This window comes from Xiphophorus hellerii, chromosome 16 (assembly GCF_003331165.1).
Source record: "Xiphophorus hellerii strain 12219 chromosome 16, Xiphophorus_hellerii-4.1, whole genome shotgun sequence".
Lineage (NCBI taxonomy): Eukaryota > Metazoa > Chordata > Actinopteri > Cyprinodontiformes > Poeciliidae > Xiphophorus > Xiphophorus hellerii.
Genome location: NC_045687.1, coordinates 18,493,166 through 18,513,794, shown reverse-complemented (window position 1 = coordinate 18,513,794; position 20,629 = coordinate 18,493,166). Strand labels below are relative to the sequence as shown.

Below are 20,629 nucleotides of genomic sequence, written 5' to 3'. Positions count from 1 at the left end.
CCCTGTTTTGTAATTTAGCAGATAGTGTTTCAAATGCTTTGATGCTCTGACGACAGCATCCTTATGGGCCCAATTAGTCCTACCACTTGACTAAACTAAAGACATTCATTTAACAAATTATAAAGAATTCCAATTATTTGTAATTCAAGCTCATTTGTGTACTGCCGTCCTCAATTGACAATCCTGTTATGCCACCAGCAACTTTAAGTAAATCCTAATATTACTGGTTGAAGCTTCTTTTTTCTTCATGCTAGAAGTTCATCAAGATGTTTGAAACATTTTTCAAATGTCTAAACGGCCTTTAACATCTTAGTAAATAAACCTGCTTGCCAGATGTTTCTGTAAGTAAACCTCGCTCACTTGAGATATACCTATAAATTAGCACATCACAACCAGTTTTTCCGTTTGTTTTGCCATTTTGTTGGATGTTAATATTTAAGATAACATCTACCCTCCCAGAAAACAAACCTCAACGTATACATGGATCTGGTGACATAACGAGGCGTCATAGTCATTGCTTTTTTTCCTGAAAATTAGCTGATTTTTGCTAACTGGCTAGCAAAACATCACACAGTAACTGGCTAAAATAATTTAGAACAACTGCTCACAAATAAGCCAATTCCAACAGAATAACAACCATTTTGCTTTAAAATGATAAACTCAAGGCATGCTGTGGAAAATCAAAGGTTTGATGTTCGTACCTCTTGTGATGTCATCAACTCTCCCCTCCACACACACACAAAGCAGAAAAAGTTTTTCTATTGGCTGCACTTTCCGTGAAATCAAGCAGAAATGTATACTTTACATTTAAAACCCTGTTTTATTCTTACTTGTCCATTTGTTAAGGGAGAAAAAAGAACATGGAATAGTTTTCTTTAAAAATTCATTTCACATTTTCTCAGCGAGACAATAAGGCGCTCGTTTTATAAATTGAGTCACAATTTATTAATTCTCTGAGGTTTTATTCCCAAATTAATGTCGCTCTCTTTGGTTATTTTGTTGTTACGGATGAGATCTTTTGTCTGCAAAACCACTAAATAAATCCACGGCGCATAATCTTTTCCTTTGATTTGATCGCACCAAATGTTGTCAAGACAACATTTCGCAAAAAACCCGAAACTACTTTCATTTTCGAAACGTCACTGGAGGAGGACCAGCGGAGGCTTTTTGTTGGGACGCTCCACCGCGAAACCTTTAGAAGTGCTTCCGGCCGTCCCCGCTCCGGACACTTCCAACATATTTTCAAGGAAAAGTGTTTCGCTTCGTGCACCCGAGTTGTTTCTCAAGCTGTGGAACAGCAGCAAAAGCGTGGGTAGTGTTTTGCATTTAGCCGCAAAGACGCTCGGTTCGCAGGGCCCGCACGCTGACCAGTGATGGACCCGCTGGATTTCCTGGAGCACGACGAGCTGCTCAGCTTTTTCCACTGTCGCAAAACAGAAATGTCCTGCATGGAAAACCCGCGGACCTTCCTGAACCAGCTCAGGGACCACAACCTGATACCGGAAGACAAATACAAGGTAACGTTTTCAAGCTCTGTGTATTGTGGTGGTGACGGGGAGTACACGCCCACAGCTCCAAAGGTCGCGCGCGGGAAATAAACACGGACTCAGCTGGTTTAGCTGGCTGTTTTATCCAAATAAGTTGGGTCACAGCTGATCGAGTAAACAATCTGATACCACCAGCCCACCTACTCTTCGGTCTCTAGCCTCTAATTAGGCAGTTTGGGTGTAAATAGTTGCTTCTTTTAGTGTATGTACTGCTTATTTTTATTGTGCAACTGAAGTAATGTTTGTTGGTAGTTTTACGGGCTAGTAGTGACAGAGCAGGCAGGTCGCGGCTCGGAGGGTTGCAGGTTCGAACCCCGTTCCCTCCCCGGGGTACACTGGGGAAGGACATCCGGTGTAACCCATGGCAACCCAAACCCAAAGGGAAGTGACAAGATACTTACAAATTAGTAAAAAAGAATGAATAAAAGACCTATATTTATATATTTAAAATCTGCTTACTGTCACCTACAGACAATACCCGTGTGTAACTTTTAAAATGTCACTTGTATTACAAAGTATCTTTCAATTGAATTAATTCATCTTGTAGTTTCATCAGAGAAACAGCTGTCTAATAACTTAGTCCTTATAATGCTAAACATATCCATATTTATATGAACCTGAACTGACAAATAACGTCCCTAATTTTTGGCCATTTCGAGTACTGACTTCTCTTAATGTCTCTTGGTGTGTGTTTAGACGACGATCCGGATGAGAAGTAAAGATAAAATGAGAAAAGCTGTTTATGAACTCTTAGACTGGCTTGAGAAAGAGAACTCGGAGCACATCCCGCTGTTCTTCAGAAGTGTCTTCAAAGACGTCATCATGAACCAGTATCCCACCCTGAAGCTGCTGCACAATAGTCTCATGGACGGTAAGATGTATTCAGCTCTACTGTTTCATTGGACCTTGACAAACTAAAAGAATGTAAAACAATGTCTAAAAATGTTTTAAATAGCACGTCGTTATCATGTTGGGTCTTCCTTTTATTAATTCAGCTCCTGTGTTGGAAGAAAAAAAATCATTCCATAAGTTATTTGTAAATTTTCTGCTTTAAGGCTCTTTCCACTTTGACCCAAAACTACCTGAAAGGAGGGAAACCGAAGAGAGCGACGAAAGGGGAAGCGCGAAGGTTTCCGAAGGCGAGGAGAAGGAAACGAAGACCGCCAAAAAGAAGAGGAAGCTCACAAGCGGGAGCAGCGAAGGCGACGATGAGCAGCCGGGCTCGTCAGCAAAACAGACTCCAGGTCAGAAGAAAAAGGCCAAGAAAATACATTTCTGTAAGTCACCTCTCTGGCAGGTCACTTTTGTTCGTATGCGTGCATCGGCACCGGGATTCGCCGTTTAATCTTTGTACGTTCCCTGTTTTATTGTGTGTTTTGAGTAGATTTTAGGCATGAGGCGCCAAGCTAAGTGCAACTCTTCATGGCATAATTTAAGAGGTGTAGATCAGCATATTGATATGGATCAGAAATCCATTTCAGAAGCGGAGGAGGGAAGGACTCAAGGAGGGTAGAGCTCGATTCGGGAAAGAACAGCGTGAATTACAAGGGAACAAAGTTGATTTCCGTACTCTTATTTTCTTTTTTCCACACTTATAAAGACTTTGAAAATACTGAAATCAAATTCCAGACTTTTCCCAGATTGCAAAGTAGTTTTTAATAAGCCACAAAGTGTCAGCGGTGCAAATAAACAGGTATCTTTTTGTGGCAGCCATGTTTAAAGTGAACTCTTGTGTACTATGTGATTATTCCCACTAACGGTAATTCAGTTTTTTTTTAGTGGAAATCAAACGCACCATCACAGCTGCTGCTTGTCCACCTGACTGCAGCGTGCTTTCACCCCTCTGTAAATGATCTAATGCTTTTGTAAAACCGTATTTTTATGGCTATGGCTCCTCTGATTTTACATGTCGAATGTGTTTTATAGTCCGTGAAAGTTCCAGTTTGAAGATTAAAAATCCCAGTCCATTGTCTTTTTTTCCTCAGCGTCTCCAAGGAAGGGGGAGGTGGGCGAGATCTGGACCTGGCCCCTCTATAAGACCCAGCTGCCTGTGACCTGTGGCGAGATGAAGGGGACGCTCATACGAGACAAGCTGGCTAACGGTCAGCCTGCGTTCATTAGCCTGTTAGATTCCCAGGAGTCATTTATGTGAAAGAATCGAGTCGTTTTGCTTTCAGGTGAAAAGTGCATCCAGGTGGACAAACAGCGGTTCACTCCGTCTGAATTTGAGAAGTTCGCAGGGAAAGGAAGCGCCAAGAACTGGAAATTGAGCATCCGATGCAAGGACACCCCTTTGGGAAAACTTATCAAGGTTTGCCGAAACGCCGTTTTGGAACTGTAAAATTATTTGTGGTCCGTCATATCGGTTCACTCACACGCAGTCGTTCCTTTGAAAGGACGGGCACCTGAAGGCAGCGGTCTACAAAAGAAGAATCAGACAGGTAAAACCAAAACAACAACAACAAAGAAAGAAATACGCATTATTTTTGACTCACTCATCCACGTCTTTAATTGCCAGGCCAGAAAAGCCCTGTTTGTTGCCAGTCATTCAAACACAGGTAACGCTATTTCAGAACCCACCAAGATTCATAATGACCAAATTCTGCTTTTTTTTAACTGAAAACCTTCATTTTCTTACTGTCAGATGAAGAAGACAGTGAGGATGAAGAGGAAGCACAGCCTTTAACAGAGGAAGCCTCAGGTGCCGGTTTCTACACAACACTAACAGACAACAGCGCTGACATAATAGCAGCGGCGGTGCTGACGTAATAAATATCATTTGCACAACTTTCGTCTCACAAAGGAGAAGAAACGGAGGAACAAGGCGAGCCGACACAAGTGGGCCCGGATCATTACAGGAGCATGTTCAGAGTGACGTGTGGAGCTTTAACTGGGACTTTATACAAATGTCGGTTCGCATCAGGTGACCACAACTCAGCCGAAGAACAAGAAGTGTTAAACTAAAACAGTTCTGCTGTCAGACGCCGTGCGCTGACGTATGAAACGTGTCTGTTATTATTTATCCCCCCCCACTAGGGAAATGTGGGAAAAGTATTCGCACCGAGGTGAGCTGGATGAGTCCGGAGGAGTTTGTGAACACAGCACTAAACCAGAGAGACGCCTCCTGGAGGAAGGACATCCTGTACGAAGGGGAACCCCTCAGCGTTCTCCTGGAGGTAGACATGACTCGCCGTCATTAACCCAACATGTTGATGTAGATTCGATTATTATAGCTGAAATCTAAAATGAACTTTGGTTCTTGGTATTTTCCATTAGTGCTTATTTCATGGTGTGAAGAGTTTTTCACAGTAGATCAAGTTGGGATCATTTCAGCTGTTGGAAAAATGGATCCCTGATTAAGGAGATCAGAAATATTGTATTTCGGGTTGTGAATTGAAACTCTAATCTGCAGTGCTCATCACGCTATTCCTTGCGCCGCTATGAGCCATCCAGATTGTAGTGCATTTGATTCCTGCACACAAGAAGCAGTTAAACATTTTCAAGCCTGCTGTGAGGACGTCTAAATCGCGGACCAGTGAGCGTCACGAGTGTTTCCGGGTCTGCTGCAGTCTGGATTAGCGCCCCGACTCTGTGACGTCCTAGATTAACTTTTATTAGGACACAACAGTGACAAACCCAACCAAACTCAGACAGCTTCCTAGAGAAAGAGACTGGATAGAGATGGGGACAAAGAAAGATGCACAAAGACTCAAAACACATTTAGCTAAAAGGTGAGAAGAGCTGATTTACTCCATTGTGAGAGAATAAAATCAGCTCTCTGCCAGTGATCTGTTTGAATAAAAGAGTAAATCCTATCTATCGTTAATGAACCTGGCCAACAATCTGAACCAGTTCTACTGCCGTTGAGAAAGGCAATGGGTCAGACCTGTTCCCTTCCCACACCTCCACCTATCAGCCACTGATCAACACCTGGACCACCCACCGAGCACCATACCACCCAACTCTCTTATACCACTTAAACGTCTCTAGCAAAGAACAGGATGTAAACAGACCATTTAAAGGCCTGAACCTCCACCAGGCCACAGACCCGGACTCTGTTTCAGCTGATAGTCTGTCTCCAGTGGGGGGGTTAAAAGTTTTCACAATTTTAACCCCCCCACTGTTGACCAGTCATGTTCCGGTTTGCTTCAAGACCTCAGCCAATGTCCCAGTCCCTAAAAAGACAACAGTCAAAGATTACAGGGGAGTCGCACTGATTGTGGTCATGAAGTCTTTTAAACACCTTGTCTTGACTCATCTCAAAGCCAAATAGATGGCAGCTTGTAAGGTTGAGGTAGTTTGTCTCTGATGTCAAAGCATCAACACGGCATACTCCAATGTTGTGGCCTTTCTGCGCACCTTCAGACTCTACCATACTTCATCCAGAGTGTAGGATGACGCATATTGATGAAAATTACTGACTGAAATTGAAATGAAGATGAGGAAAATTGCATCATCTTGTTCGCCGAGAGACGACCTCCTCCACGTCTCAAACTGTTTTGCGCAGAGCTGCTTTGTACGATGCGTTGTGTGCTTGGTCAGAAGTTTGTGCTCAGACAGCAGCGTTGATATTTCGCTTCAACTAGTCTCCGTTCACTATGCAGGTCAGTGTTGGCAGATGACATGAATACTTTTGAGGAGCGTTTATCAGACATGGGGAGAAATTGTGTCAATTTTCACAATTCTTCATAAAATACCTGCAGAGATTGTCAAATTGCTAAACATTCCCGGTTGGAAATTGCGAAGTTATTGTCCGCAGAGGAGGAGACTCTGTCTATTACTGTTTTGTTATCTGTATACAGCTCTGGAAAAAAAGAGACCAAATGATCAGTTTCTCTATCTTTTATAGGTACATGTTTGAGTAAAATGAACTTTGTTCTTTTATCCTGTGAACTACTGACAACATGTCTCTGAAATTCCCAGCAAAAATTTTGTATTTATTGGCAGAAAATGAGAAATGGTCAAAATAATTAAAACAATGCAGTGCTTTCAGACCTCACATAATGCAAATAAAACAGGTTCATAATCCTTTAGAAACAACAATACTAAAGTTTTAACTCAGGAAGAGTTCAAAAATCAATATTTGGTGGAAGAACCAGGAGGTTTTCAATGGGACTCAGTGGAGTGGGCTCTTCATTTTTTTCCAGAACTGTATATATATATATATATATATATATATATATATATCGACAATCACAATATCCTGTAATTCTTTTTATTTTTTTCTTACTTCCTTTACACAAATGTGCTTTTTTTGTTTTTTGCTTTTAAAATCCTCAAAATATTGATGCTTCTGGTTAGAGGTTTTAACTGTGTGTTGTGAAGCTGGGAACTATGCAGAATCAAGTTAGGTCTCCCACAGTGTGTTTGAGTGAAGTTGTTTCATGAAACTGTTCTAAGATGAGTCTGAAAATATGCGGTTTCTAAATCAGGAGCCCTAAATTGTAAAAACAAAAGACTGAGAATTTGTCTACTTTTCTCTTTCAGGCAAAGGTCTTGACGATGCATTCGTTGCTATGCAAATGCAAACGGTGCAAACCGAAACCTGAAGACCTGGTAAGTGTGTTGGGCTCGTTTAGTTTTGCATTTAACAAGCTGTAAAATCACGAAATTGAATTCAATTATGAAATGAATGGACTGACTTTACAGGACGATGACAAAAATGACGACAAGTGTTGCATCTGTAAAAGTGAGGGAGAGGAGGACTTGGTGGAGTGTGATAAATGTCCGAGATCATTTCACCAGAACTGCCATCTGCCTCATATAGACGACACGATACTGGGGTAAGAACTAATGCCTTCTCAGTTTGTCTGACAGTCGTGGCATTTGGAAACAAGACTTAGTTTATCTGGTCTGTTGGGTTTATTGGGAGTTTTTCTGCAGGCCATATTCAGTTTTGAGAAGTATATTTGATTGTAATATTTTCCACATCTGGATAAGTAAGGGGGGAGGAGGGGGAAGCATTTGTGGTTCCATATTTAGTTTTTATTCCCTCATAGAAAAGATAGAAATATATTTCTGAAACAAACTGTGTTTTACATTGATTTACAGTTAGAGGATGATCCTTATCTTAGGTTTACTACATCACAATTTGAGTTTTTGTCCCAGTTATTAGTTACATTGGCTTTTTGCTTTTCAAAACTGATGCCAGCTGCAGTTCAATTCAATTCTTTATTGCTATAATAAATTTAACAACAATATTTCGCTCAGAGTTTGTAAAAAATGTTTTCATTGCACTTTTCTGAAATACACTAATTTTGATGCCACCGAAAAATTACATCATCCTCATGCAAAAAACGTTTCTAACAAGCTTTTTCAAAATGGCCGTGTTTCCATTGAGCACATTTATTTTCAGAATTTCAATTTGCTTAATTTTATGATCAATAGAAATGTAGCTACTGCCAGTATGGGTAGAAAGTTATATAAATACTTCTAATATTTTGCCGCCATGATGCAATAGAAATTCCTAACCTCCTGCTGCACCATGCAGACGCTCTGTCTGCGCTGTTGATGATTCACTCTCCTCCAAATGATTCGAACACAACTTGATGTTTTCCGCAATAAATTTAATTTCCTTATGTTTAAACCCATAAAACACATGTTTTAAAATATATGTAATCAGACTGTTATGCTACCTAAAGTGAGATAGCTACAATGTGCGTAACTGTAAACGCATTCTTTATAAATCTATAACAGTAAAAAGAACTAAACAACTACATACCTGAAGTATTATTGCAGAATTTTGAGTCAGTAACTACCTTTAGTTTTGTCGTGTTACCACTCAAGCCTGTCCAACATATCAACATTTACACTGCTGTTGTTTTGAGTTTGAAGGAAGATGATTGATCCAGTGGAGACCAGACTCTGTCCCCTCAGAGTTAGTTTTGTTACATATATATATGTATTTTTTTCAGCGATGACAACCAGTGGCTTTGCACATTCTGCGTCTTTAAACTCACTGAGGAGTGCCGCTACCCCGACGAGCAGAGAACCGAAGCCGTCATGTCCCGTCAAATATCTCAACACATGCTGGTGAGCATCTTTTCCTCTGCTCCAGTCCGAAAGTCTGTTCATATAAAAACCTGTCGCTCAGACGTCCTGCTGCAACTCATCTCTCCTGTCTCCCCTGGACAGGAATGCGAGTATCTCCTCCTCTATCTGTGCAGCTCTGACGAGGAGCAGATATTTGCCACCGACCCGAGGGAGTATGTAAGTGACTTCTCGCGTCTTTCTGTGTCCGCAAAATAAAACTTAAATGATTCAAAGTGTAGGAATTATGTCTGCTCCTGCTGAAATCACAGTATTGATTATCATATTGCTACATTGCATGGATTCTGTCGTCTTAAAATGAATGCAAACACAATTTGTGCTCGACACCCACAGCTGAAAAATTACTGCAGCATTATTAAGACTCCGATGTGGCTGGAAAAGATTGCAGGCAAACTTCAGAGGAGCGAATACCAGACTGTTGGCGAGTTTGTGTCTGACGTTCAGTTCATTTTCACCAACTCTGCCACATACAACAGGGTAAGCAAATGTTGGAAGCATCTAGCGCAGGGGTCTCAAACTCGCGGCCCGCAGGCCAACTGCGGCCCTCAGGACGATAGTTTGTGGCCCCCGCCTTAATATGAAAGTTTAATGTTAGTGCGGCCTGCGAGTTTGATATAATTGGCACTTTTCAGTGTTGTGTGCGGAGCTGAACGAACTTACCAATCACGGTGGAGTATATTGCTCTCGGGGGCGGGACATCGGCCGGGCCTATTTGCATTTTCTATTTGTCATTATTTGCATGCGGTACATGCGCAATTTCCACGGCCGCTCCCGCTTCATGTTGTTCAGCATCCAGTCTAGACCCGGAAGTTGCTGATCAGTGTAACGTAATTAAGGTTAGGCGCTGTAACGCCTGGGTTGTGTTTAAGGGAGGAGAGGAGGCGGCAGATTCGTCAGGTTGGTCAAAAACTCACAACCACACTGGTACTGGGAATTCCACAGTGTTGTCCTTTAATAAATACGCTCTTCACCAACCTTACAAAGCCTGGTTGAACGGCTGCTATATTATCAGACATGAAAATTGAGCAGCGTCCAAACAACCCGTAACATTACTAAAAAGTTAGGGAGCTAACATGTCCGTCTAGCACGTTTCTCCCACGCTCTCTACAGAGAAGCCGTGGCGCATACTTCTGACATCATTAGCAATACTAGAGTATCTTAAAGAGACACTACACAATTATGGCTGTTACAGCGCCTGACTACGGCCAAATATGGTAATAGGCAATCAGAAAGGTTCGGCTGAGGAGACCGTGTGTGTGAATGCGGCCCGGCCTCACCCAGACTCTACCTCCAGCGGCCCCCGGGTAAATTGAGTTTGAGACCCCTGATCTAGCGCTTTCGTACAGAAAACCGCTCAATATCAGGGTAATGTTCTCTGACTTTTTCAAAACATATTGAATGTGTTAAAATGGGATTTCTGCAGAGGGGAAATCTTGCATTGTACCACATAATGTCTCCACATTTTATTCCATTTGAAGTTTTAGATTAAATTCACATTTATAGTAAGTACAGGTTTTGACTATTTTTTTTACTGCTAACTTATAAGTGTAAGTATAGTTTTAAGTTAGCAAAGCTCAACATATTTAATAAGCCATCAATGTTAATGTGCATCATTTGTATAATAATTAGTCTCATAAACGCATCAAAAATCCATCAAAAAAAATTCTGAAGGAGTTATTGTTTTTTTTTTACCTTTATTAATCTAATCAATAAATATTTTTTATATGAATACAGGGTTTCCCCCAGAAAACTTGCTAGGCCCGGTGGTTGGGCGCGAGAGCAGTCATTCATCCAGCCGGCCGCCATGTTTTTGAGTTAAAAAATGTTTAAAGTTGACAGGAAATTTGAGAATATTACTTGATAGTCTCGCATTTTTGGAAGATTGGAAGACAAAGACCTAAACACCAACTATAAAATCTTTAAAAGAAAGGCAATAATTAATAAAAAAAAAAACTAAGATAAATTAACATTGTTTAGCCTGGTGGCCCGCCAGGCTTATAATAAATTGATTGAAACCCTGGAATAATAAGAAGGTTTATTTTCCAATAATTTGGGTAAAAAGGAGGACAAGAAAATAGAAAAAATAGACTAGTTTTATCCTGTTGCTAGAAAAGGCTGAAAGAGATTGAACATTTAAAACAGTTTAAGTCTAATACTCCCACAGCAGTTTAATGAAAAGTGTTTCACTGCCTAAAATTTAGGGTTTCGTCTCAGGCGTTTCATGTTACAATATAAACAAAAAGCATTTGTTTCAACTGAATCTGACAAGTTGATCAGGTTTGAATATGTTCAATTGAGAAAATGTAGTTTCACTGCAAAAAAGCAAATTTCACTTCAAAATACATTGAATTGAAATTTAAATTCTCAGATGCTCAAAATTCTATAATGTTTTGTTTTTTTTAGAAAATACAGAATGTATATTTTTCTTCTTCATCAGTCATATTGTGTATTGCTCCTTCAAAGACCGTCCTCTTCTTGTTGGAGAACTAACAAGCTCTTGAATCTCTTTCACAGAACAATCCAGAATACCTGGACATGGGCGAACACCTGAAGCAATTATTTGACAGAGAATTCAAGAAGGCCTTCAACATCCAGGATTAGACGACAGACTCACGGACCACCACTTACAGACACTGGCTATACATAAATAACATTTAAATGTTGTGCTGATAATACCGTATTTTCCGCACTATAAGGTGGAAAACCTTAAATTTTCTCAAAAGCCGAGAGTGCGCCTTATAATCCGGTGCGCCTTATATATGGACCAATATTGAGCCACAACAGGTCTCGCAACTACGGTAAGCAGCCGCTGACTTCATTTTCCTCCATAGAAGAAGAAGCGCGCGGTGCACGCTGGGTTTTGTGTAAAGACCCCAAAATGGCTCCTATTAAGAGACACGCTTACGACACAGAGTTTAAGCTCAAGGCGATCAGTCACACAGTAGAACACGGGAATAGAGCAGCAGCAGAGAGAATTTAACATTAACGAATCAATGGTGCGGAAGTGGAGGAAGCAACACGATGACCTGAGCCAAGTAAAGAAGACTAAACAGAGTTTCCGAGGGAACAAAGCGAGATGGCTACAGTTGGAGGACAAACTCAAACAGTGGGTTGTTGAACAGAGAGCAGCAAGTAGAAGTGTCAGTACAATCACTATTCGAATGAAGGCAACAGCGCTAGCATGAAAACTTAACATCAATGAATTTAGAGGTGGTCCTACTTGGTGCTTTTGGTTTATGAAAAGACGTAATCTCTCCATCCGCACACGAATGAATACCACGTCACTTACTTTACCTCGGGGAAAATAATAAAACAGCTGTTTATTCATTTTGGGAATGAACAAAGTTTTCAGAACGCTGGTTTGTAATCTATTAATAAAGTTTGACTGACCTATCTGACTATTTTGTTGACATTCCCTTTAGCGCAGCTCCATCTAATGGATGCATAAGGTAACCCCAGCCTCTACTGTAGCATCTATTCTACGCGCCTTATAATGCGGTGCGCCTTATATATGAAAAAAGTTTTAAAATAGGCCATTCATTGAAGGTGCGCCTTATGATGCGGAAAATACGGTAATTTGATTGCTCTTTATCTAACCAGGATCCACCTTGTTTTTTTAAATATTCTGTTGAACTAATGAAAGAAAATGTAAAAAAAATGTTCCAGTACTGAACGTATGGCACACTCTTTGAAAAACATGCTTCGATATGAACTGAAGTACAGCAGATTCTCTATGATGTTCTGTGGTTATCTTCATCCTGAGAGTCTTAGAGTAAACTCAGAAAAGTCTCGTCCTGCAGGGTCGGGCCGACGTTTTGAAATCGGTTCTTGTTGTCGAAGTTATGTGACGAAAATGGTGTCATTTTTGTTCTCAGCCTCATGTCGTCCGCCCCTTCTTGTCACATGCTCCCTTGCCATGTGAAACTATTGTGTGGATTGGTCAGGAATGCGTTGAACTAAAACACAGAACTCAACCGTCTGCTCTGAAGCCTTGTTGAGGGAACTTTGAGACTCACTTTTGCAACCGGTTGGCCCACAGACTTTTACATTGTGTGGGGAATAAAATGGCGGCATAACCTAAGATGTTTACAACTAGAAATAACCAAAAGTCCAAGATAATTCTTTTTTTTTAACACAAGATTTTAAAGTGCTAAAACGTAGCTAGATTATGACAGTTTTTAGTATTTATTTACAAATATTTATGGCCTTAACTTATGAAAATTGAGAGGTATGCAATGGAGGATGCATATTAATGAAATGATAACGGTGCATTTTAGGAGGATGAACTGCTGAAGTTATCCGAAGCCTTTATCTGTTGCAACGGTTCACGACAACATGATCGCACCATGCGCCGCAAATCCACCCTGAGCGAAAACTAAACCTGGATTTAGCTCTCACAGATTAAAACTGAGTTTGCAATTTGGACATTTTAACATGGCCAAAGTCTCACTAAACCTGCTTTAATCCATGGAGGAATACCAGTACTCATTTTTGACCTAACGGTGGCCTGTTGAGGCCAAGTTTGTATTTGCAGCCACTTTTGAAGTTTTATTATGTTGCTGTTCCTCTTTGTTAAAATCCAAATTCTGGTTAAGCACATCAGTTGATAAAAGTATTACTCAGATAAGGATTTGATGTCAACCTTCAGTCTTTTATGTAAAGAGGAATGCATTACCGCAATGCGAGAGGTATGTATTATTAATATTAATTTCCCACAAAAGCTGATGTAATTGTGCGTAAAGCCTGGACTGCCTCCCATGTACAGAAAGCAGTTGCCAAATGTTTATCTCTTTGAGAAACTCTTTTTTTTTTTCTTCTAAAACGATCTCCGAAATCTTCATTTTCAATGCTTTCGTGAGTAAACTGCAAACAAAAATGACCAAGTGTTCAATACAATTAAGATCTTAAGTTTGTTTTTTTAAAATGCAGGACCAATGCAATTTGTAATAACAGTTTCTTTTTTATGTTTTTGTATGTTTTATGCTTAAATGAATTTGTTTTATGTGGCTTGTTTTTTATTACATTGTGGTACTATGTTTAAAACTGCCAAAAGGTTCACACGTCTGCACTGACTGTGGATGTCTTGTGAATGTTTCTGTAATAAATTAACCTAGAGTGTTTCCCAAACTTGTGCAATCATCCTAAATTTCTTGAAAAGTTGAAAAAAAAAAAAAACATTGTTGGATGTTTAGAAGTGAGATCAAACATGGCAGTCCAACTGATGGCTTAGCTTAGACTTCTTGAAAACCCCAAATTCAGCCAATAGTAAATTTTATTTCAACAATAAGAATTAAAGCCGCAAACGGCGTCGGACGGCCCTCAGAGCTCAGCGCCGCTCCAACCGCCGGGGTTCCGGCACCGCCGCCAGCCAGCCACCGCAGACGCTCTCCCGCAGTTCCCACGCCCGTCTGCCAGACGATACGTACCGATGCATTTGGCAGCGCTCCTCGGCGACGCACAAAAAATCTGGTGCAGATTGGCTGATGGATTAACCTGGGGGTGCAGTGGAGTCAAATTACAATTCAGTGCTTTTGGGCTCCTTAGAGGTTCACAAGAGTCGATCATAAAAAGTTACGTGGAAATCCGATGATGGATGTATTATTTAGAGACGACCGTATGCGGTGGGATCGACGGAAACGCCGTCGATCCCACCTGATCCCACAGGCCCCTTCAGCATGCACGAAAACTCACCGTTTTGATAACTTTTAATCAGCCATGCCTTATGAACAGACTGACCAAGTTTGAAGCTGATCGATCAAAATCCCTAGGAGGAGTTCGATCAAATGCGATTCATTTGATCGAACTAAAAAATAAGAAAGAGTACAATTACAATAGGCCTTCGCAGCACTTAGCTGCTCGGGCCTAAATATATTTTTAATTCAAGAAATATAAGCTTGTACACTTAATGCTTAGTTTGCGTGAATTATTGTCAGTTTTGCATCTCCATTTGGCAATCAACCAGTAGCTTTGTTACGGACTTAATGATTTTATAGCCCTTTTTTTTTCTTCCACTCAATTTTCCTGTGATCAGCTTCACTTGTGACATTTTGGGGTTCACCCTTCTTGAGCAAGGAGGATTGTATGGACCAAGTCAACAGGCTCCTAAATTATTACAAACTCGCCTTTTATGAATTAAAAAATTATCATGGAGGCTAATATCAGTTAGCCTATATTTGTAGTTTGTTTTTATTAGCTGTAAGTTATAATCATCCAAATAACCAAATATCAATGCTTGATATGTATTAATATCTATGTAAGAAAAATAATAGCGTTAAAATAAATTACTGAACCAACATCCAGTTTTTGAACACGTTTTAGATCAGACCTACCCTGGGTACGCATCTTTTTCCTGTGGGTTTGAACTGATGCCTTTGACTTTATTTTTGAAGCTGCGGCGTTCACTAACCACGTGCCGTGCGATCAGCTGACGTCACTGTCACGCTTCCCCAACAGCAAATCCGTGCTGCGAGCTGCGCAGCCGCCCTGCGCATCCGCCAGCTGAGCTGAGGTGGACGGCGCAGCCATTTCTCCGCTCGTCGCTGGAAAACAAAACCCGCGCGGGGGGAGCGTCGCCCTGGCGCGCACGCGGCCGAGCGGAACGTTCCTCGAGCCGAACGCGGCGGCGACGGCGGCGTGACTTCCGGCCGAAGCGTGCATCGCCGATCAACAACCGCGATCTCCAAACTTTCTCTCCCGTTGAACGCCTGCGCAGACAAAAACGTGCGCATACGTTAGTTTTTTTTTTTCCTTCTTCTTTTTTTCCCCCCTTCTTGTTTTTCGTCTTCTTCTTCTTCTCCTCCATGCCGCAGCAGCCATGGACGCGAACCTGCATGGAGGCGGCGCAGCGATGCATGTGAAAACCGAAGCCGGGGATGAAAGCTCATCTGCGCTGGGTTTGGGCAGCCGGGAGTCGCCTGCGCCCTGCGGAGATGCCGCATGCAGAGCGGGAGCAGGAGGAGGGGCGCAGCAGACTGCGGAGGAACTGACTGACACGGAGCTGCAGGCCAACACCTCGGCTCCCTCCGTTCTGCTGTGTGAGCACAGATGAGTCCATTCATGGGGCCACAGATCAGTCTGTCGACACTGGACCTCAGTTATTGTTTAAAAACTATAAGAGGTTTAATCTCCATGTTAATATACCTCATAGTAACCATAATTCATACAGGCACCGTTTCAAGTCTTGTCATGTAATTTGTTTGATCTCAGATCCCGTGAGCACAGATCGGTTCTTTACATCATCAGCCGATGGGAAAACATACCTGAAGATTGCCCCAGGTAAGAGAAGAAACCACACTGATGCGTAAAATCCAGTGATATGCTGCATATTTCTAGGTGGTAAATGCACGAAATACACAAATGCGATTAAGCCATTAAATTAGTATCATCTACAAAAGCCTCCATATCGTTTTTTTCACACTTTATTCCAGAAATCATTTGAATACGTTTTGTTGCGATTTGGTGTGATCGGCCAAAACAAAGTGAAGTGAAGGAAAACGATTCACGATTTCCACAGCTCTGTTTTCACCATTCCCTTTGTGGAACATGGTGGTGACAGCATCATGCTGTGGGGGTGCAACGCTGGTCAGACTTGATGGGAAGATGAGTTGAGCTAGAATCGGTAGATCCCTGAAGAAAGCCTGTGAGGCTGCCAAAGCCTTCAGGCTGTGGAAAGGGTTCGTGTTCCTAATGGGCAGCAGCATTAAAAACACAGACAGACACAAAGTGTTGAAATGGTCTAGTCAAAGTCTGTACCTGAACTCAATCGAAAAATCTAAATTTCCAGTAGACACTCTCCATCTCATCTGACTCCAAGTGTTTTGCTGAGAACAATGTGGAATAATTTGACTCTAGATGTGCAAATTCACTCTGCAGTAATCACATTTTCAATTGCAAATGATGTTGAAAATCATCCACTCTTCCTTCTTTTTCACTTTGTGTTGGTGAATGACGTCAATTCCACCAAAAAATGTCTATCTGTCACAGGGTTTCCCCCAGAAAACTCTAGTGCCCAACCACCGCCGCCATGTTTTTGAGTTAAAAAATGTTCAAAGTTGACAGGAAATTTGAAAATATTACTTATGCATTAGTTATATAGTTATGCATTTTTGGGAGAATGGAAGACGAATACCTAAACACCAACTATAAAATCTTTAAAAAAAAGGCAATCATTTAAAAAAAAACTAAAATAAATTAACATTGTTTAGCCTGGTGGGGGCGCAAGTAAAGCCTGGTGGCCCGCCAGGCTTATAATAATTTGATGGAAACCCTGTGTCATCCTTTTTGGGCACATATTCTTAAGTATGTCACGGCAGCACCAGCTATGATTTATGTGCTCCTTTTAAAGTTATGAGAGGATAAGTGCGGCGAGAAAGCCCCTGATCAAAGCCGCCTTTGTCCCGTCCCAGCTGCAGTGCTGCCACCTGCTCCCTCAGACAAGACGCTCTCCTCCGGCTCCGATTTCTCCTCCAAAGCTGTCCTGTGCCTGATAGAGGCCGTCGGCCGCCGCTGGGGTCTGTATGAGACGCGGGAGCGCTCCCAGCTCTTCCAGAGCGTCCAGGAAGAGATGGTCTCAAAGGGCCACGTCCTTCCCGTGGAAAAAATCCGCCGCAAGTGGAACAACCTCATTGTCACGTACAAGAGGGTCAAGGACCGCAGCCGGGAGACGGGACATGCCAAAACATCCTGGGAATTCTTTGATGTAAGTCAGGAGGAGGAGCGTGGAGACAAATCCCTCTGCTGGGCATTTTAAGACTAATCCAAACCTTCCTAAAGCAGCAGAATATAGGAATGACATTTTGTAATGAGTTTGGATAAAAGAATGATTGCGCACAGACTGTCCTGTTGTCCTCTTTTGCTTTGTCTTTTTGCAGTGTTGTAGAATGAAGGCACTGCTATTATCTGGTCTAACAGGTTTTCCTTTAAGATGAATGGAGGCGACACAAAATCTGAATCCCCAAAAAGAAGCAGTAGAAACAAAAGTCAGGGCTGAACATTGTGTTAGCAGGATGTTAGCACATCTGAGTGATTCCACAACAAAAACAGTCCCAATGGATTTGAGTGTTAAAATATGAAAGACTTCAACTTTAACGTGACTTATAACTGGACTGATTCCAGGATCACTGTCTAAATGTTCTACTCATCCATCTATCCATCATGCCTCCATACACTCATCCATTCATCTGCTTCTGTCTATCACCCATCTATCTTATTATCGTCTCTAACCATCATTCATTCATCCACCAAATCATTGATTTTTTTTCCCATTTTCCGTCCACTTGTCCAGCCACCCATCGTCAGTTCTTCACTCCTTGCCAGTGTGTACTTTTTGCATGTTCTTCCTTTAGAGCCAGATCCCTGGAGAAGCATTTTCTTTTATAAAGTAACTCAACCTTTGTGGATGGACAACTCTGACAATTGTGAGTGAGGAAAAGTGTGAAATTTGAACAAGAAAGTGTGCAGGATTTCTTGTGCTTGGTACAATAGAAGAGTTTCTTAACTTTGTATGAGCTCATAATATTAAAGGATGATCTCTTTTCTTCTATGCAGCAGTACACAATCCGGGAGATAAAGCCTCTGTGTCTATATGTATTTTGTATTGTCTGTAAAAGTCCTTCAAAATTTCCAGAGACAAAATTCAAGGCAGTATCTTCCTGCTTTACAGTGATCTGAGGGGTATTAATTAGGTTAATTTTACATGGTATGACTAGCTGCTCATCTTGGTATCATTAATAAAAATAGTTTGTGGTTTTCCTTTTCTCTCTGTAGCTCATGGACGCCACGCTCTGTGATACTATTGGCTCGCAGATCATTAGCAACAAAAGGAACAAAGGTAGCAGTACAGCTTCTTCACTGGCCATTCCTTCAACAAAGATCCCTGCAAAACCAGCACAGCTTCCGCAGCCCACCACCATCATCCGTCCCAATGGGGACTTTGCTGGGACCGGGGGTTTGGATACGGCCAGTCTGGGAGCTGCCGCCAGCCAAATCATGAGTAGCACCGCTGCCAGTCCCTCACAGACTGCAACAACTGTTACGCTTGTCAATGCTCCAGAGGTCAAGCCTGTTATTGTCCTCAATGGTGACATTGTCGCTACTAGCATTCAGCCAGCGACCATCGTGCCGTCTCCATCGTTTATCTCTTCACCATGTTTTACTGAAACAGCCTCTGCATCTTCTGCTCTCGGCTCATCCGGCAGCACAGACCTGGGCTCGTCGGCCTACAAAAGCCGAAAAGGTCCGTCTTTCACGTCGGGCGTCACACCTTTCTGCCTCGGTACGACCCCACTTAGCCACACTCAGAACATCCTTGGCCTCTCTTCGTTCCCCACAACGTCTTCCTCTCACACCGCTTCCAGTGCCACTTCGATATCTGCGCCTGCGAGTGTGGGATCAGGGGGGCAGAACCAGAAAGGAAACAAGGAGCAAGGCAGCATCGGGTTGTTCCAGGAGGTCCTGAAGCAGCAGGAAGAGCAGGGCTACCTGGATCGGGTGGCTCGGCGCAGGGTGGAAGCCAGAGAGAAGAGGCGTGAGAGGAGGGAGGTGCGGATGTCAGAGTCTCTTGGAAGGATAGCCACGGCGTTGGAGCTGCTCTCCTCCAAGCAGGATACGGTCATTGCGCTGCTGCAAAGACTGGCAGATCGGAAATGATGAGCTTAAGGCAGAAACATGGTCATTTTGAGCCTCGTTTGAAATTTTCCTTTATGAAGACTTCTTCTATGTTGTGAACAAGAACATTATCAAGAAGAGGTTTCAACTCATCAGAAACCTCGAGAGATCAATTTGTGTTTTTATGTACTTTCAGTTTGTTGCACTTACACTTCCAGTGAAAAGTTTACATACACTCGCCATCGAAGGAATTCATTTTGAGCCTTTAAGGATGTATTTGAACCTCATGATAATATTTGGAGACAGTATGTTCCATTAGTGAGTTGAACCTAGAAATCATCAACAAGGTTCTGGCATAATTCTGGTTTGGTGTTGGACCGTTCCTCCTAGCAGAGTCAGTTGAGTTTGTTTGAACTGGTTTGTTTCCTGCTGATGGACTTTAAAGCGTCGTCAAACATTTCCAGTGGATTTAATGGTTACGGTTAACTGAGCAAATATTCCAAAACCAGTTTTGGTGTGTTTTTGGGATCAATGTGCCATTGGAGCAAACACGATTGTGTCCAAGCTTTAGCCATGTGACCCTCGGCGTCAACAAGAAATTTGGTTAGGATGTTCAAGAAAAGCCAAGGTGTTCAAAGCTCAATGAACTGAGAGGGTGTTGGCCAAGAAACAAACCCCAGCTATTAAATGGTCATCTTCAAGCCTGATGGAAATATCAAGTTGCCCACAAGTACAATCAAAATGCCTTCTGGAGAACTGTTAAATTGTCAGTCGTGACAAAGATTTAGCTCTTTATCAAAAATTCTGAGAATAATGTTAGAACAATCAGGCATCATGGTGACAGTATCAAACGGAGGGTTTGTTTGGCTTCCAGTCATATAAAATGGATAAAACTTGGACACAGTTGAATGTTCCAACAGGACCATGATCCCAACACACCAAAACGTAGCATTAAGCAAATATATTGGCACTGACCTCTTCCATATTAGAAATTGTGATCTATTCCTTTAAACCCCCTAAAAAGCAATCTATTTAAACAAACTCGGCTAGTTGTTGACCATCCAGCCCAGAATGTGACAGAAGATTCTTGATAGCTGGAGAAAGTGGATAGTTTCTCTGCAACTGGGATTTCGTAGAGATGTAATTATATATTTAAGATTATATGAATATTTTTTACTCTGTGTGAACTAGAGAAAATCTGCAATAAATTCTAACTTGGAACAGTTTGTTTGCCCTGCGATCATTCCAGCCTAAAAGTAACAGGCCATGTTGGAAGCCATAATTACTGACATCCACTTTTTTTAATACCCCTCCAGGGGGTCTTTTTGTGGGCTCTAGTGTCCCTTATACGAAAGTAGGCTGACAGGAAGGGGGACAGAGAGGGAGGAGGACATGCGGCAAAGATCGCCGAGTCCGGAAGTCGATGT

The 20,629-nt window shown here is 41.9% G+C and overlaps 2 protein-coding genes and 1 long non-coding RNA gene across 5 annotated transcripts; 2 read left to right on the top strand and 1 right to left on the bottom strand.

The window, feature by feature from the left end:
* Nucleotides 1–89: 89 nt before the first annotated feature.
* On the top strand, nucleotides 90–11,358 carry LOC116735990 (nuclear body protein SP140-like protein). Of its 2 annotated transcripts, none has more exons than XM_032588200.1 (16): nucleotides 90–1,517; nucleotides 2,244–2,418; nucleotides 2,603–2,791; nucleotides 3,533–3,649; nucleotides 3,725–3,858; nucleotides 3,944–3,988; nucleotides 4,066–4,105; nucleotides 4,192–4,248; nucleotides 4,351–4,470; nucleotides 4,584–4,723; nucleotides 7,035–7,103; nucleotides 7,197–7,330; nucleotides 8,462–8,579; nucleotides 8,682–8,756; nucleotides 8,931–9,074; nucleotides 11,112–11,358. In XM_032588200.1, the coding sequence occupies exons 1-16, from the start codon at nucleotides 1,374–1,376 to the stop codon at nucleotides 11,196–11,198; spliced, it is 1,788 nt and encodes a 595-aa protein (XP_032444091.1). In that variant the 5' UTR covers nucleotides 90–1,373; the 3' UTR covers nucleotides 11,199–11,358. The 2 variants fall into 2 exon arrangements, with proteins under 2 accessions (XP_032444091.1, XP_032444090.1); XM_032588199.1 differs by having other exon boundaries at nucleotides 2,603–2,824.
* A 2,029-nt stretch (nucleotides 11,359–13,387) lies between these two features.
* On the bottom strand, nucleotides 13,388–15,037 carry LOC116735834 (uncharacterized). The gene is made up of 2 exons (XR_004342444.1): nucleotides 14,927–15,037; nucleotides 13,388–14,090 (listed from the first exon to the last, which is right to left on the bottom strand). It is a non-coding gene; the product is annotated as an uncharacterized LOC116735834 (long non-coding RNA).
* A 63-nt stretch (nucleotides 15,038–15,100) lies between these two features.
* Nucleotides 15,101–20,428, top strand: LOC116735833 (uncharacterized). 2 transcript variants are annotated; one of them, XM_032587971.1, is made up of 4 exons: nucleotides 15,101–15,631; nucleotides 15,804–15,872; nucleotides 17,003–17,295; nucleotides 18,363–20,428. In XM_032587971.1, exons 1-4 carry the CDS (start codon nucleotides 15,412–15,414, stop codon nucleotides 19,242–19,244), a joined length of 1,464 nt encoding a protein of 487 aa, XP_032443862.1. In that variant the 5' UTR covers nucleotides 15,101–15,411; the 3' UTR covers nucleotides 19,245–20,428. The 2 variants fall into 2 exon arrangements, with proteins under 2 accessions (XP_032443862.1, XP_032443863.1); XM_032587972.1 differs by having other exon boundaries at nucleotides 15,478–15,714.
* Nucleotides 20,429–20,629: the final 201 nt, after the last annotated feature.

Bases quoted from the DNA above. Each gene is read 5' to 3' on its own strand.
- LOC116735833 (XM_032587971.1), top strand. From the start codon at position 15,412: ATGGACGCGAACCTGCATGGAGGCGGCGCAGCGATGCATGTGAAAACC. The intron at 15,632-15,803 runs GTGAGCACAGAT...GTTTGATCTCAG, and splicing joins GGCTCCCTCCGTTCTGCTGT to ATCCCGTGAGCACAGATCGG. The intron at 17,296-18,362 runs GTAAGTCAGGAG...TTCTCTCTGTAG, and splicing joins CATCCTGGGAATTCTTTGAT to CTCATGGACGCCACGCTCTG.
- LOC116735990 (XM_032588199.1), top strand. From the start codon at position 1,374: ATGGACCCGCTGGATTTCCTGGAGCACGACGAGCTGCTCAGCTTTTTC. The intron at 2,419-2,602 runs GTAAGATGTATT...TTCTGCTTTAAG, and splicing joins GCACAATAGTCTCATGGACG to GCTCTTTCCACTTTGACCCA. The intron at 4,249-4,350 runs GTGCCGGTTTCT...CGTCTCACAAAG, and splicing joins TTTAACAGAGGAAGCCTCAG to GAGAAGAAACGGAGGAACAA.